At 37.8% G+C, this 15,707-nt stretch overlaps 1 protein-coding gene across 1 annotated transcript in view; it reads right to left on the reverse strand.

Moving 5' to 3' along the window:
- COPG2 (coatomer protein complex, subunit gamma 2) overlaps nucleotides 1-15,707 on the reverse strand; it is a 69,702-nt gene that overhangs the window by 26,027 nt on the left and 27,968 nt on the right. Inside the window, exons 5-12 of the mRNA XM_008582712.1 lie at nucleotides 12,770-12,865; nucleotides 12,211-12,454; nucleotides 10,102-10,177; nucleotides 8,727-8,830; nucleotides 7,994-8,119; nucleotides 6,660-6,722; nucleotides 6,049-6,188; nucleotides 5,106-5,277 (exon numbers count right to left, since the gene is read on the reverse strand). Coding sequence (XP_008580934.1) covers nucleotides 5,106-5,277; nucleotides 6,049-6,188; nucleotides 6,660-6,722; nucleotides 7,994-8,119; nucleotides 8,727-8,830; nucleotides 10,102-10,177; nucleotides 12,211-12,454; nucleotides 12,770-12,865 — 1,021 coding nt within the window. The remainder of the gene's footprint in view (nucleotides 1-5,105; nucleotides 5,278-6,048; nucleotides 6,189-6,659; nucleotides 6,723-7,993; nucleotides 8,120-8,726; nucleotides 8,831-10,101; nucleotides 10,178-12,210; nucleotides 12,455-12,769; nucleotides 12,866-15,707) is intronic.

The raw sequence follows: 15,707 nt of genomic DNA on the forward strand, positions 1-15,707 counted from the left end.
TGAGGGTTGCGATCCCGTTGCCGGTCCCCGGTCCGGTACGGGGGCAACACTGAGGGTTGCGATCCGTTGCCGGACACGGAAAAAGACAAAAGACAAAAAAAAAAAAAAAGTTAATCAATTTAGGGCCGGCCCGGTGGCGCACTGGATAGTGCGCCGCTTGGGAAGTGCGGCGGCGCTCCCGCCCGAGGGTTCAGATCCCACATACAGACCGGTTTCCGCTCACTGGCTGAGTGAGGCGCGGGAGCAACACCGAGGGTTGCGATCCCGTTGCCGGTCCCCGGTCCGGTACGGGGGCAACACTGAGGGTTGCGATCCGTTGCCGGACACGGAAAAAGACAAAAGACAAAAAAAAAAAAAAAGTTAGAGTTAGTAAGATGAGTAGTGTTACCCATTTAAACTTGATCCCAAGGAAACACAAAAAGTGTATCAAAAGAAATTGTTAGGGAATTTGGTGGCTACCTGAAAGCTCAGCAGAAAATAATTTGATAACTGGTTAAGAATCAGGTGAATAAATTGTGATATAGAGATAAATTTGTGAAGCAGAGTCTGAAAGGACAGCCTGATCAGCAGTCCTCAGAAAGTCAGTACTTCTGATAGCCAAGGATGCAGGTGAGTATGTTGGACACTAAGGGGAGGAAAATGTTTTGAGCACTGAGACCAGGTCAAGGAGGAAGCTCACACACATTCACCTGGTGTATCCATTTCAATGACGGACAGACAATGAACAAGGCCTGGGTGGTACCAATAGAGCAGGGTTTTTTTGGTTTTTTTTTTTTAAGGCAAAAAGCAAAAATGTATGGGTATGCAATGTTAAAGTTGCATTCTGGAGAGATGGGATTATTTAGATAGAGTCAGCAATAAAAATTAGGGATATTGATGACGATGACTGGGTAAAAAAGGGACATCAAATAGGATAGAAAGATGGCTTAAAAGGGAATGACAGAAATTTCAGAGCATTTGAAGAAAGGTACAAGATGAATGAGTATGGGAATAAGGTGGCCTCAGACTGGGAATCCTGGTAGATCTCAAACTGGGTCAAATGGTAGGAAAATTAATTTTAAGGTAAGCCTGAAATTCTAGTGAGAAAGGCAGGAAAATGATAGTTGAAGAGTAATGTTCTAATCCTCCTAGTTTTTATTATTTAAGTGAAAAAGCAGATTAAATGCTTTGCTTAGAGGAATGCAAAGTCTCATCAAGGTTCATTAATATAGATCTCAGTGAGGGGGTGGAGGTGAGTCAAAATAAAAACTCTTAAATAAGTCCTTCTTAGCTGAAGTTGTGAATTTAGTACAGAAGGCCAAAAGATAATATGGTTAATATTGAACAAAGTAATGGATGGGAGACTACACATTCAGAGAAAAGTTCTGAGTCCATCAGATTGTTATTGGTAGATTAAGTTAAGATGGCACTTTAAGGAACTGTAGGCATAAAGCTGAGGACTGAATTACACATGAAAGAATTATGAATTGTTATATGGCAGGCAGTATTCCTAATGAAAAATAGAGAAAAGAAACTCACGTACAGGTACTGTTAAAGTTGATCTTAGTATGGATATTTTCTATTAAAGACTGTTTTAAAATGAGCTATTTACATCTGTTGAAATAATTCCAGATAATGAGAAGTAAACAATAAAGCCTGGTAGTCCAATAGTAAAAGCAATATAGGGATTAGAATGGTTCTGAATACGTAATGTAATGTAAAAGCAATATAGGGATTAGAATGGTTCTGAATACGTAATGTAATAAAAAAAAAATAGGCAGAGGCATCAAAGAGGTCCAAATTGGGGAATAATGGTAGAATGTTGCATATGTAGTATATATTGTTACTGGTACAATAAATATTCATATAGAAAGTTGTTGAATGACAATGGATGCTAAGAAGGAATGTGACACTGAAGGCTTTTCTAAAATTTTTTGGGTAAAGGAATAATTCTTAGAGGATGAAAGATAGTAGGACTAATTAAATTGAGACATGATGTCAATAACTGTCTCAAGAAATTGCTTTGAGAGGTGTTTTGGTTAACGTTGGATTAAAGCAAATTTTTTCAGATACGGTTGATTTTTGTACATTTATTAAGTAAGGAGGAGTGGGAAAGCTTGAAGACAGAGCAAAGAAAAGAATAATTGATGGAACAACTTTCTGGAGTTGTGTGTGTCTTTTGAACTGTGGGAGATTTGATTTTAAAGAGGGTAAAGGGAGAAGGTGGATAGTTCCAGAATTAAATAGCAGCTTCTACTTAGTATTTACTATGTGGCACTATGCTAAGCACCTTACTTATTTCATTCCATTTTATTGTTATAACAATCTTACCAGGCTTATACAAATTAACTTGTCCAAGATCACAGTCAGTCTGTAGCAGGGCCTGAATTTAAATCCTCATCTGTCTATAAAACCTATATTCCTTCCTGTTATGCTATACTGTTTTGAAGTTGAAGGAAATCACAACCAAGAATTTCTATTTTTTTTTCCTGTGATTTTAGGGAAAAAATATTTTTCTGAAATGAAACATGTAGAGATAATGCATAGATTTTGAGGAAACTGGTAAAATTTGAAATATCTGCAATGGGAAAATGCAAAAAAGAAAGAATGTGTAAAAGATTCTTATTACCATCTATGCCCTGGTATTTCACTTCTTTTATTACATAGCAAAGACGCTGGATTGGCCATGGTTAAAAATTTGAGAATTTCTGACAAAAACTAAAGAATAGAAAGGAGTTTGTTTTTAAGCAGATATATGACAGGTCAAATATAAATTGACTACTAACAAAATTTTAAAAGTCCAAGTGTTGAGACAGGATTCCATTTCTTTTCTCCAAGATGCATTGACAAGAGTTTATAACTACATTCTAGCACTGATCAGGAAATCCCTTGAGTTTAACATAAAAGAAAGAAAATTCTCTAAATGCCAAAATTTTGTAAACAAAAATCAAACAAACCATCAAGCAAAAGTCCATAGCCAGCAGACCAAAGGTTGAAACCTCTGGGCTAATTTGTAAAATCTGTTTAAAAAGAAATGAACTCAATGAAGAGGAGTGGGAAAGCCTCCCCTGTTCTTCCTCTCTTGGTGGAAATGCTTTCTGCTGTTGTTGTTTTCCTGTACTGTATGTAATTTCTGTAATTTCAATATCGTTGTTTTGTGTGTTTTGGTATTGTAAATGTGTACTTATTGCATTCTGTTAAAAACACTCCCTGGGGTGTGAGGCACCTGAGTTATCAGTTATCAAAGTGAACCTGGGGAAATGGGAGGAGCTAGTGTTCTCATCTGGGAAGGGCTTAATTCTTCAATGGATTTAGCATTTCATTTCCCTCTGAAACTGAAAAGTAATGGTATCCCATAAAAAACAGAAACTTGGTGAGAAGTACCATAGTGGGAAGAATTCTGAAACAAGGAGGGATGGCTACTGGATAAACTGACGAAGTGGAAAGTCTCCCAGGATAATGGCAGAAGCCAAGGGGTACATTAAGACTGGGCCCAGATAATAGTTTGGAACAAAGGTAAATAAAACTAGCTTTATTTAAGAGTATATCCAGCTTAATTATTGGCTAGTGTACACACTTCAGACAAATCTAACCAGAGAGAAAAAAAGACCAGGAGAGAAAGTGAAGCTACAAGGAAACAGAACTAGAGAAACCTCCAAAGGGATAGAGTACGTAATTAAAAGTTAAAGCCAGCTGGCCTAAAAGCTCAAAGGAGAAATACTGGAGGCCAGATAGGAAAGTGCCTTCCTACCTAGGGGGTTATGGATCCAGGTTGGCGGCAGAATAGAACTGCCGTTCTGCTTAGGGCCAGAGGGAACAACCTGGGATTCAGACGCAGCAATGGTGCCAACGTGAATCTACCTCGTGCTAGAGTCTGAGTAGTCTGGTCTATCATCCAACACAGATAAGATTGGGCAGAGGCCCCAGGAACCAACACCTAAGAAGAGAGTTAGGAGAGGAGCTAAAAGAAAGCAGGTTAAGCCCCAAATGTAACTGAATGATGACCAGGGATAACTATTTACTAGTACTTTTATGATTTCTTGTAACTCTGTAACTCCCCCAATATTTGTTAATTTTGTTAACCTCTGTTTTTCCTGTACTTACTAGTAGTAAAAATTGTTTAAAACATAAATGTGAATGTGTGTGCTTATTTCTGTGAAAATTGGGTAATGGTTGTGAGTGTTCTGCAGTGAATATAAGAAGAACTCAGGCAGGAAAGTGGGGAAAAGAAATCAAGTAAAACAGATACCTGACATTCAGAAGAGACAGGTCACAGACCTTCCCAAATTCCCAAATTTGTAAATTCTACTGTTGACACTAGCAGTTGGCTGTCTCTTAGGGCCATTTTTTTCCCCCACAAAGATTGCATATGGGTCAAGTATAGAATTTCAAAGCCTTTCTCAAATGTGGATACACAGCAGTTGGCTAAAGTACTCATTAGGCTGAGACATACTTTCAGACATACTTTCAGACACCAGCCTTAAGCTATAGGACCTTTGAAAATGATGTATTTTAAAGTGCCAATGATCTACTAAATAGCCAACTTTTTCCAGGATGCCCTGGAAAGAAACATCAGAGATACTTTATAGGAGACAGCAGGTATACGAACTCTCACTAGAGGTTACAGTGTTCCAACAGAAAGCCTGAGTTCCTTTTTGGGCTACCACTGTATACATTCAGTTTCTCTTTTGAGATTAAATGTCTGGCAAATTTTACTCTGAGACAGTTTTAAAATTATTATTTCCACAGCAGTAACCAATTTTATATATACATATATACATACATACATATATATATATATATATATATATATAAAATTATCATTAAATTCTGAAAAAGAAGAATATTCTACAACCCTGAACATTTGTCCCCATTCTGTAAGAGCATTCTTTTTTTTTTTTTTTTTGTCTTTTTCCGTGTCCGGCAACGGGATCGCAACCCTTGGCGTTGCTCCCGTGCCTCGCTCAGCCAGTGAGCGGGAACCGGTCCGCACATGGGATCCGAACCCTCGGGCGGGAGCGCCACCACGCTTCCCAAGCGGCGCACTATCCAGTGCGCCACCGGGCCGGCCCAGTGTAAGAGCATTCTTAACCACATAAGTATTCCCTCCCTTCTGTTGTTATTACCTGCTGTAGGGTCATCATTGGGCAAACGAACAAGAGTATAACATATTCCTGGTTGATTATAAGTGAGGCTAGGGGCTGGGATACAACATAGCACTTCACAGGAATCTGATGGTTCCATCTGCACTGTCACTTTCTCCAGTAGCTGGTCATTGAGAGTATTGGTACAGTCAAACTGAAAAGTCAGCAAATGGAAAAGTTGTGAAAGATAAGAAGTGTTTTCAAGCAAGTTGTTTCTTCCCACTCATAACCCACGACCTTCCCTCTCTAAGCAGCATTGAGTCTTCTCCAAAGATTTTTCTTTAGGCAACAGGAACAGCTTTATTCCTGAGGTCTTTTTGTTTATATTATTCATCAGTTTTTTCTCTTTCCTGAGATTGAGCTCTACCAAACAAGATGGTAGAAGTCTGATGGCTTTCAAATCTGCATTCTCTGAATAAACCACTTAATTTACCCTTATGTTAAATGATGTTTTTAAATAAGTTATACTTTGTGTTGTTCAACTTCTTCAGACATTTCAGTTTTATGTCCTTTTAGATTTTTTTTTTTTCCTTTTTGTCTTTATTCGTGACCAGTAACGGGATCGCAACCCTCGGTGTTGCGCCCGTACCGTGACCGGCAATGGGATCGCAACCCTCGGTGTCGCACCTGCACCATGCTCAACCAGAGAGTGGACCGGTCTCTATATGGGATCCGAACCTCGGCGGGAGCGCCACCGCGCTACCGAGTGCGCCACCGGGCCGGCCCAGATTTTAACAATCAAAAGTTACAAGTCAAATGAGAGGATCTCTATAGTGCTGGTATTCAGAAAGAAAACCAGAAATGCTGCCAAATTAATTCTCTATAAAAAGCACTAGAATCATAAGCTAAAAGGGAAACTGGCATTTGTCTCAAAGCAGTGCAGTTTATACTAAGTTCCTACAGGAACCAAGAGTACTTATCTCACCTGGAACACTATGTGATTGGTAAACATGTGCTTGATACATCGAACAAAATATTCTGTCTCTGCTTCTGTAAGTTGAACGGGCTCAGAAGATTTGAACAAGGGTCCTATATCCATAAACTCAGGAATGGCAGCCAATTGTTCTATCAAGAAAAAAGGAAAGAAGAGAAGGAAGGAAGTAAGATATGAAGAAGGCAGGGAAAGAATTTACTCCAAATGCCTAAAATGTTTTAGTTTCCATAACCTTACTATTAATCAAACACTCAACTAATGTCCCCAAGCTTTAGTGAAATAATCTAAGTTAAGTGAATTTATATACTGAATTACTAAAAGCAAAAAAAAAAAACTAAATTCCCAATTTCTTAAGATTTGAGTTCTCCGTTAACCAACAAGATAAAGATAAGAACAACATTCACAGTTGGTAAGGTGGCAACTGGAAATTGAAAAGTTCTATTGACTCTGGGTAGCCCCAGCAACTATAACTGTATGATCTTCAGGCATACAATGATTTCCTATACTGAGAATTAATCAACTTGAATAAAAGTAGTGGACTTTACTTTATTTACAATGCCTACGGGCAAAGATTATTACTTTAATCAATCAAATCATCTTACCTTGGAAAATGTCTTGCCTGGAAGGAGCCAACTTCTCTGGCTTAGTAGCAACAAGTGTGATTTCTACCAAGACAGATATAAGCAATCACTATCAAGCTAACAATGCAGACAGAAGATGAGGGCAGAAACGTCTAGAATATGTAGAATGAGCTATTGCTAAATAATACCAATAGGTTCTCTGTCACCTTTTTGGTGGGGGACGGCTCTCAAATTAAAATGTACTTAGTGAATGTATGTTGTGAAGTAATAAAGCAAGCCCCTAAAAATACAGAATTTGCTTTAAATGGACTGGGATGTACAAAAAAAAAAATTCATAAAAGGAGGAACAATTTATAAAATAAACCTCATGATTGACATGCGAAAAATCACTGTATATCAACAGAAAAACTGAAAATGTTGAAAATTAAGCATATGATCTTTCATTCCCAGTTCTGTGTTATAACAAGTAAATACTTTCTTCCTTTCTCTTTCTTTTTTTGAGTTTTAAAGTTAGATATTCTTTGGAAATATTTTATGATCTTGTTCCATGCATTCTTTCAAGACAAACCTCCGCTAGTGGGGCTGGCCAGTTCGCTCAGTTGGTTAGAACGTGGTGTTGACAACGCCACGATCACGGGTTCAGATCCACGAACCCGCCAGCCACCAAAAATAAATAAATAAATAAATAACTTTGGCTGGCCAGTTACTCAGTTGGTTAGAGTGCAAGCCTTGTAATGCCAAGGTCAAGGGTTTGGTTCCCTATGTCAGCCAGCCACCAAAAAACAAAGAAAAAAACAACAAAAAAAACCCCTGCAATAGTAAAATTAATTAACTTTTATTTCCAACTTCAGGAAATAAAAATATGAGCTGACAGCAGTATTACTGCTATGAGTTACACAGTGGCAACTAACTTCAAATGCTGTGTAAAACTTTGCATTAAAAAAAAAAAAGAAAAAACTTTCATCTTGGGACACATTTCATATTCCTGCTTTTATACAAAAACCAGGAGGATTTTTTAAAAACCCTAATAAAAAAATCATCTATCTTAGATCTAAAAGATTTAGAAATAAGGAGTGACAATTAAACAAACAAAACAAGTATTAGAGGGCCAGCCAGTTAACTCAGTTGGTTAGAGTGCAGTCTTGTAATACCAAGGTCAAGGATTTGGATCTCCTTATCAGCCAGCCACCAAAAAAACCCCAAAACAAACAAACAAAACAAGTATTACAGAAAATATGCTATTTTCCAGTTTCCAAATTTTCTAGTTTTCTAAATTTTCTAGTTTAGAAAACATGGTAATATTTACTAATTTTGCAAAACTACTTGTACACAGAAAAGTTAACTGTTCCCATCACCTGCTTTCTGTTCAAAGACAGGAGCCATGGCAAGAGGAATTGACTTCATGTCAAAGGGTTTTTCTGAAGGCTCCAGCGTGTACTGGTGTAAGGCTTTTTCCATCCCTGGTACAGAGACTGTTAGACCTGTGAAACAGAGAGAGAGAAATCTCAGCAGTATAACCTCTTGCCAATTCCAGGATCAGAGAGGCCCAGAACTGTAATATTTATTTAAACTTTCTGAAGGAAGAGAAAAATATAATCACAGACTTTATAACCTAAATAATTAAAAATAAAGTCTATTATATAAAACTGTCTTATAAATTTATAAACTACCTTATTTCCTTCAAGGAAACATGGGAGCAGAGAATAAAAATTTTCAACAATATATAAGTACCTCCCAGAAAAGAAAGCAACTTAGCCATGTGGGAGAAATGACAGCATAAGAAAAGGGAAAAAAGGTAAATTCATTTAAGAGGGAGTTAAAGGAGAAACAGGAATAAGCAATAGTCTTTAGGCCCTTATATACTTTAAGAAATATACTCTTATAGATTGTTTCATAGGAATTACCATTACCAAATTAGAAAATATCTTGTGAACAGAGGTTTCCCTGGAAATAGAAGCGCATTCAAAGAAAAAAACCAAGAATTTGACTACTGCAGTGAGCTCATATGCAAATCATGATCAAATATGCTTCCAAAACACCATTTAGGGAACAAGGGTGTATTCATCTACGTTCTTGGCTTTCACTGACCATTGAAGATATACGTGGCATTCAGTGCCATCTGCCTCTGCTGCAGAACATTCAGATAGAAGGTAGCTCTGTCCCGTACCTCATCATCAGTATCCATCATACACCTGTCCAGGGGAAACAGAATAGGCATGTCACAGTACCCCAAAGGTTTCCAATAGCTTTACCACCACACCTAAAGGACACAACTTAGGTCATCTGATACCACCTTTATAAAAGAGTTCAAAAATAGCCAAAAGTGGCTCCTAAAGTCTCCACAAATCTTGGGTACTGTTCTGAATTCCTAAAGAAACATCGTTATGAATCAGAAGCACTACATAAATAGGTATTAAAATAAGTAGGAAGAACACAATAACAAGACAGCAGTTTGGAGTCTATTTTTGGATCTACTATTACATTACCCTCATGAAAACTTAGACTTTTCTATAATTAAAAAATGGGAATATTATACTTTCCAAGGATACTAAAAAGATAAATAGCATTCAGAATCCAGGCATTGTTATTACTCAAATGGCAATTTGTTTTATTTAAACCAGCCAGCCTTTGTCTTACAATTTATCTGCTTCAATTACAAGATGCAATCACAGAGTGTTTGCTAAAGCAAATCTTTTCCTTATCAAATAGGGCATCATGGACACCATGAAAAGCTAATATTTTCAACTCTGCATAGTAAATTGCCTAAGATCTCTTTGAAGTTAGCCCCCATTGTACAAATTGAGGTGTACATATTTAAGTAATTTCTCAAAATCATACAAGAGAAAACCAAGTTGAAATTTCCATGTACCTAGCACATACATAATCACTAGAAAGAAAAAAAATGCCATTTGCCTCTGACTTGCTCAGCTCTATTCTCTGGCCCTGCAATGCATCTAATACGGTGTAATGAGAATTCTGCTATTTTGGGCCTGCCCGGTGGCGCACTGGATAGTGCGCCGCTTGGGAAGCGTGGCGGTGCTCCCGCCCGAGGGTTCGGATCCCACATACAGACCGGTTCCCGCTCACTGGCTGAGCGAGGCGCGGGAGCAACACCGAGGGTTGCGATCCCGTTGCCGGACCCGGAAAAAGACAAAAAACAAAAAAAAAAAAAAAAGAATTCTGCTATTTAGCTATATGGCATTCTTCTTATTTTTTTTTAAAAGACATTCTTTTACTTACCTTTGTAAGAGAACAAGGATGCTTGGGAGAAGACTCTCATTCTGAGCCCCAAATTTAGCTAAAGCACTCACAGCAGCTATAATGAAGCACAGAATGAAACAGGTTGCGATCCCGTTGCCGGACACGGAAAAAGACAAAAGACAAAAAAAAAAAAAAAAGAATTCTGCTATTTAGCTATATGGCATTCTTCTTATTTTTTTTTAAAAGACATTCTTTTACTTACCTTTGTAAGAGAACAAGGATGCTTGGGAGAAGACTCTCATTCTGAGCCCCAAATTTAGCTAAAGCACTCACAGCAGCTATAATGAAGCACAGAATGAAACAACATAAACATTTGGTTTCTCATAGTTAATCAACAGTCATTCAGAGAAAGAAGTGTCCCCATGTTCAGTGGATATAAACTCTCCTATTTTATTGAGGGTTTCTTGATCTTATTTCTTTGATACATTTCAGCATAAATAGAATTCTGCAGGCCCAAGAGAGCTCTGAATAGAAAAATCCTCCATGCATGGAAAAATAATCATATATTTTTGGTATGTGCTATATATCCACTCACCATAACCCTTTATATATCACACTGATATGATACAGGTTATTGAGCTCTAATCTCAAACAACCACCCTCAAGCATAAAAACAACTCCATTATTAAAATTCTTTCCATTCAACAAAGATACATTGCTCACCTAACTTTTATCAGGAATTGAGCTATGTGCTGGGGGTAGAAAAATAAAAGACATGGTCCCTGACCTTAAAGAGTTATACTCTAGTGGGATACACAGGTAAGTAAAGAGATAATTACACCATAGCATAGCAAGCCCATGGGAGCATTATAACCAGGATACTATATGAGTGCAGAGAAGGGAACTTAAATGAGAATTGGTGGTGGTGAAGTAAGATAAGGAGTTGACACATTACTTGAGCTAAATTTTGAAGAACAAGTAGAGTTAGCCAGAGGGAAAAGGTAGAAAAAGTATTAAGAGTATTAGAGGCAGAGAGAATAACAAGTACAAATGCCCTCTGTCCACGAAAGAAAGCATGGTACATTACTGCACACAGTTGAGCAAGGCTGAGCACAGGGCCTGTGTTGAGAGCAAGAGGAGGCAAGCAAGAGCCTATAAGTAAAACAAAAATAGGCTATTGTCTACCCTCAAAGTTACTATTAAAGGATATTAAATACAGTATAAATTTATGTATTTGAAAGATCATTTTTTAGCAGAATGTGAAGGATTGGACATGTGTAAGACTAGAAGCAGTTAGACTAGTTAGGCATGTGAAATGGATGAGAGTCTAAATCAGCATCCATGAAAATAAAAAAGAAAATGAAGAAATATCATGGAGACAGAATTGACAGAACTTTGCTAAAGATTAGACGGAGTTGTAAAACAGTGGAATAAATTTCTGTCTTCACAATGGAGCAAACGATAAAGGTGAGGATTTCAGTTTTGGGATAATTTGAATTCCAGGTTGAATTTGAAGTACCTTAAGTAGCTGGACACATAAGTTCAGGAAAGAGACAGGACTGGAAAGTCAAAGCCCATCAGCAGAGGTCCGAAAATGATCACCAGGAAGAATATGTACATTGAGAAGACAAAACCCTAAGGAGAACTAATATTTTAAGGAATGGGCCTAGGAAGAGAAGCTCTATAAATAAGACTGAGGAGTGACAGAAAAATGTAGGCTATTATGAAAACCAAGGGAAGAGAGGGTTTCATGAAGTGTTTAGTCAATAGTACTCCAATTGAGTGGTGGACAAAGATAAGAACATTAAAGTGTCTAATTTGATTTTCCAACTAGTTTATAAGCAGCTAAAAAAAAAAACAGCTTCAGAGGATTTTTAAGGGAGACAGATTATATCGAGTTGAAGAGAAAATGGCAAATAAGTTCATGAAGGCAGCTTGTAATGGCTATTTCAAGTTTATTTCAGAGGGGAAGGAAAGTATAGAGTTAGTAGCTAGTGAGAGGGAGGATTATAAGAGGGTTTACATTTTTAACAGGAGAGATTTGGACCTGTTCATATGCTAAGGGATAGGAATGATTAGAGAGGAGAGTCACTTTATAGACACACACACAAATTCAACATACATTCATATGATAAGCCATCATAGTATTCCTAACACACTGAAAGTCAAGGGTTATTTGTCTTTAAGCTAAGGCAAAAATTAGGATGGAAACTGGAGTACCAAGAAAAAGACATATACCTGGGCCATAAGTATGCTCCAAGATCTCACCGTCAAGTAGATCTTGCAACTTTATTTTCCAATTTCATTATCACCCTCTTAAGTATTTCAAAAGACCTGCAGTTATATCATTATCAGTGTTCCAATGACTTACCAGCTCTGACAGCCTCATTCTCTAGGACGACCCTATTAAAAATAAAGCGTATATACTTGGAGGGGACAGGCGTTCTGGGGCCCTCTTTGCCCAACAAGTGTAGAATTTTAGTAGCCAGAACAGTGTGTTCACAGTCCTCAATGAATTCACAGAGGTGGGCTAGACCTGCTTCTTTACTCTCAGGGTTCTCCTCCACAATGCTGATTATGCAGTCCACAATGGCCCGCTTGTACTCAAAGCCTCCCTGGCGAAAAAGAACATAAAACTGTCATTATTCTAAGGACTCATTTGGGAGAAATGTTTATATGTCAAGGGTCAAGCTTGTAATATTTAAATTTTATTTCCCTCCCTTTATGAAAAAAAATAAGTGTTTCTCCTTCTAACTGGGAAAGCAAAGCAATAGCACATGTTTAGGAATGATAAGATAGCAACTAGAATTAAGTATACTACTTCAGAGGACTGAGCTGATAAAGAAATCACTTAAAACACTATGGTATTTAATGGCAATCACAAGGAGTTAAGAGAGAAACTTCCTATGATTAAAAAATAGTCTACCTACATCATCTCGGAGCATGTTGGAAAGGAAAGTCATCATTACGCTGTGCTTTCGAGGGTATTTCTGACAGAGAGCACTAATAGCCTGTACAACCACCACCTGTAAAAAAACAAACAGAACATTCACCTTTATAATGACTATATAATCACTGCCTATAAAAAGCAAACTCAGAAAGAACATTCATTCTTATAACTTTAGTTGCTAAGCATACTTTTTCTTTTAGTGCAAGCTAAGAAGGTACTATAGTTACTTAAAACGACAATAATGGTTCTTCATGAAAGATAAGCAAGAAGACCCCAAAAGAAAACAAAAAGCAATGTAAATTGCAGGTCATTAGAGAGATCCCATAGCTCTGCTCCAAGCAAATAAGCACATAAAATTTTTTTTAGAGTAAACAGTAAAGATTAAACAAAACAAAACAAAACAAAACAAAAAAATACTTGAATAAACTGATTTCCATAGAAGAAATGAAGAACACTATCCAGGAACTACTTCATAAAATGGTTTCTAGGGGAATTTTACCACAACTTTGAAGACCAGTGTCAAGAAGTGTGAAGGGTGTAAGATTTTATTCTACTTGCAGCTAACAAATTAACCTGCCATAATTTCATGGAAGCTGGTAGAAAACATGAGTCTCCTGGGTCAGAGATGAAAGACAGTTAATTACTCACAGCAATAGCAAGAGCCAGAATATCACCATTTTGAGGCCAGTTTCCTGAGACCTAACTCCCATAGGAGAACGTAAAGAGAGCCAGATTAAGACAGCCTGGATCCGTGGTAGGTTGCATTACAGGATTTACACCCTGAGGTATGAAACGTGAGTATTTTACAGTGGGGGGTAAGCATGCCTTTCCTTTGTTCTGAAGGAAACATTATTATACTGGACAGTAAGAATGTTTACTTTTTGATACAGAGGTAGCACTATCTGTATTTTCTACAGCTGTAAAGAAACTTGTCTTTTACTTTGGAGTAAGACACTGTCTCTTCTAAGGCTGGAAGATATCTTGTACTACATAAAGGGAACAAAGCTGGGATAATAGGAAACTAAGGGCACTTAGTCCTAACTTGCAAGATTTGCAGAAATGCAAAGAAACCATGGAGAATTGAGATCAGATAGTACCAAATCTATATATACTGTTTCAGAGCATGGAAAGTGAAAGAAAATCTATAATTTTTTTATGAAACAATAATACCTAAACCTAATAAAGACAGTATACATGTACAGAAAGAAAAATTACAGACTGAAATCATTTATGAATATTGATATAAAAGTTCTATGTAATACATTAGCTAACAAGACTCCAACACTATATTAAGAAAATAATATACCATGATGAAATGAGATTTATACCAAGAAAGCAAAGATGGTTCAACATTAGAAAATTGATTAATATAATCCATCATATTAATGAGTTTAAGGAGAAAAATTATATCCAAAATGTTGAAAGCCTTTGACAAGATCCATTACCTAGCCCTAACAAAAATTCTTGACAAGGGCCGGCCCGGTGGCGCACTGGAGAGTGCGCTGCTTGGGAGCGCGGCGGCGCTCCCACTGAGGGTTCGGATCCCATGTGGAGACCGGTTCCCGCTCACTGGGCGCGGTGCGGGCGCGACACTGGTTCCCGCTCACTGAGCGTGGTGCGGGCGCGACACCGAGGGTTGCGATCCCGTTGCCGGTCCCCGGTACGGGCGCAACACCGAGGGTTGTGATCCCGTTACCGGTCAGTAAAAAAGACAAAACGGAAAAAAAAAAAATTCTTGACAAAATAGGAATGAATGCATACTTCCATAACGTAAACATATATACCTTAATCCTAATACCAGCACATTACTTAATAGAGTACCCTGAGAGGCATTCTCATTAAGGTCAGAAATAATGCAAGGATGCCACTATCTCCACTATTATTTAACATTATTTGGGAGATATTAGCCAATGCAATCAGATAAGAGAAAACAGAGGAATAGGAATTGGAAAAGACAAAACTGTCTTATTTTCAGATGACATGATCATATACCTGAAAACCCTAAAGAATCAATGATAAAACTAATATCAGGAAAATAATTCAGGAAGGTAGAATATATAATTAATATAAAAATTAATATTCACATAGATGAATAATAACCAATTAGAAGATATAATGGATTAAAAAACATCTATAATAGCAACAAAAAAATAAAATATTTAGGAATAAGCATTTAAAAAACACTCAAAACTAATACAAACACACATAAAACGTTACTGAAAGGCATAAGAGTAGATTAGAACAAATTAAAAGACATCCCTCATTCTTGGTTACGATGTCTCGACATCATCTGTTCTCCCCTAAGTTGACTTATAAATTTAATGTGATCCCAATAAAAATAACAATAAGATTTTTTATGAAGCTAGACAAGTTGATACTAAAGTTCATAAGAAAAATAAACATGTAAGAATAGCCAGGAAAACAATGAAAATAAACAGTTATGATGGGAGTCTAACAGATATTAATACATCCTAGGAAGTGTTTATATTTAAAATAATGTGGATTCCAAGATGGCGACAGGTCTGGAGAGGGGCGCCAGAAGACAGCGTGAGCCTGAGAAGTGTGCGCTGAGCTGCCAGAGTGCTATCTGCATTTCCAAGAGCAACAAAAAATGAATAAGTCTTTGAACAACTAAACTACAACTATAAAAAAAGCAACTACAGACTCGAAGTTTAGGGCTGACACAAAAGAAGATTCCTGAGAGCGCCCGAGCCGCGCCGCCGACCGAGTAAGCAGCCCTAGGCGGCAGAGACCAGAGACCAAAGACGGGGTCCACACCAACGCAGAAACAGAGAGAGAGCCGCCGGGATGGTCCAGCTCTGTGAGTGACCCACAGCCCAGCCCTGCTTACGAGGCAGACCCCCGTCCGGCTTCTGCCTGCCACACCAGACCAGCCACTGGCCCCAGGGCTGCCTCCC

The sequence above is a fragment of the Galeopterus variegatus genome, unplaced genomic scaffold (assembly GCF_000696425.1).
Source record: "Galeopterus variegatus unplaced genomic scaffold, G_variegatus-3.0.2 Scaffold2706, whole genome shotgun sequence".
Classification (NCBI taxonomy): Eukaryota; Metazoa; Chordata; class Mammalia; order Dermoptera; family Cynocephalidae; genus Galeopterus; species Galeopterus variegatus.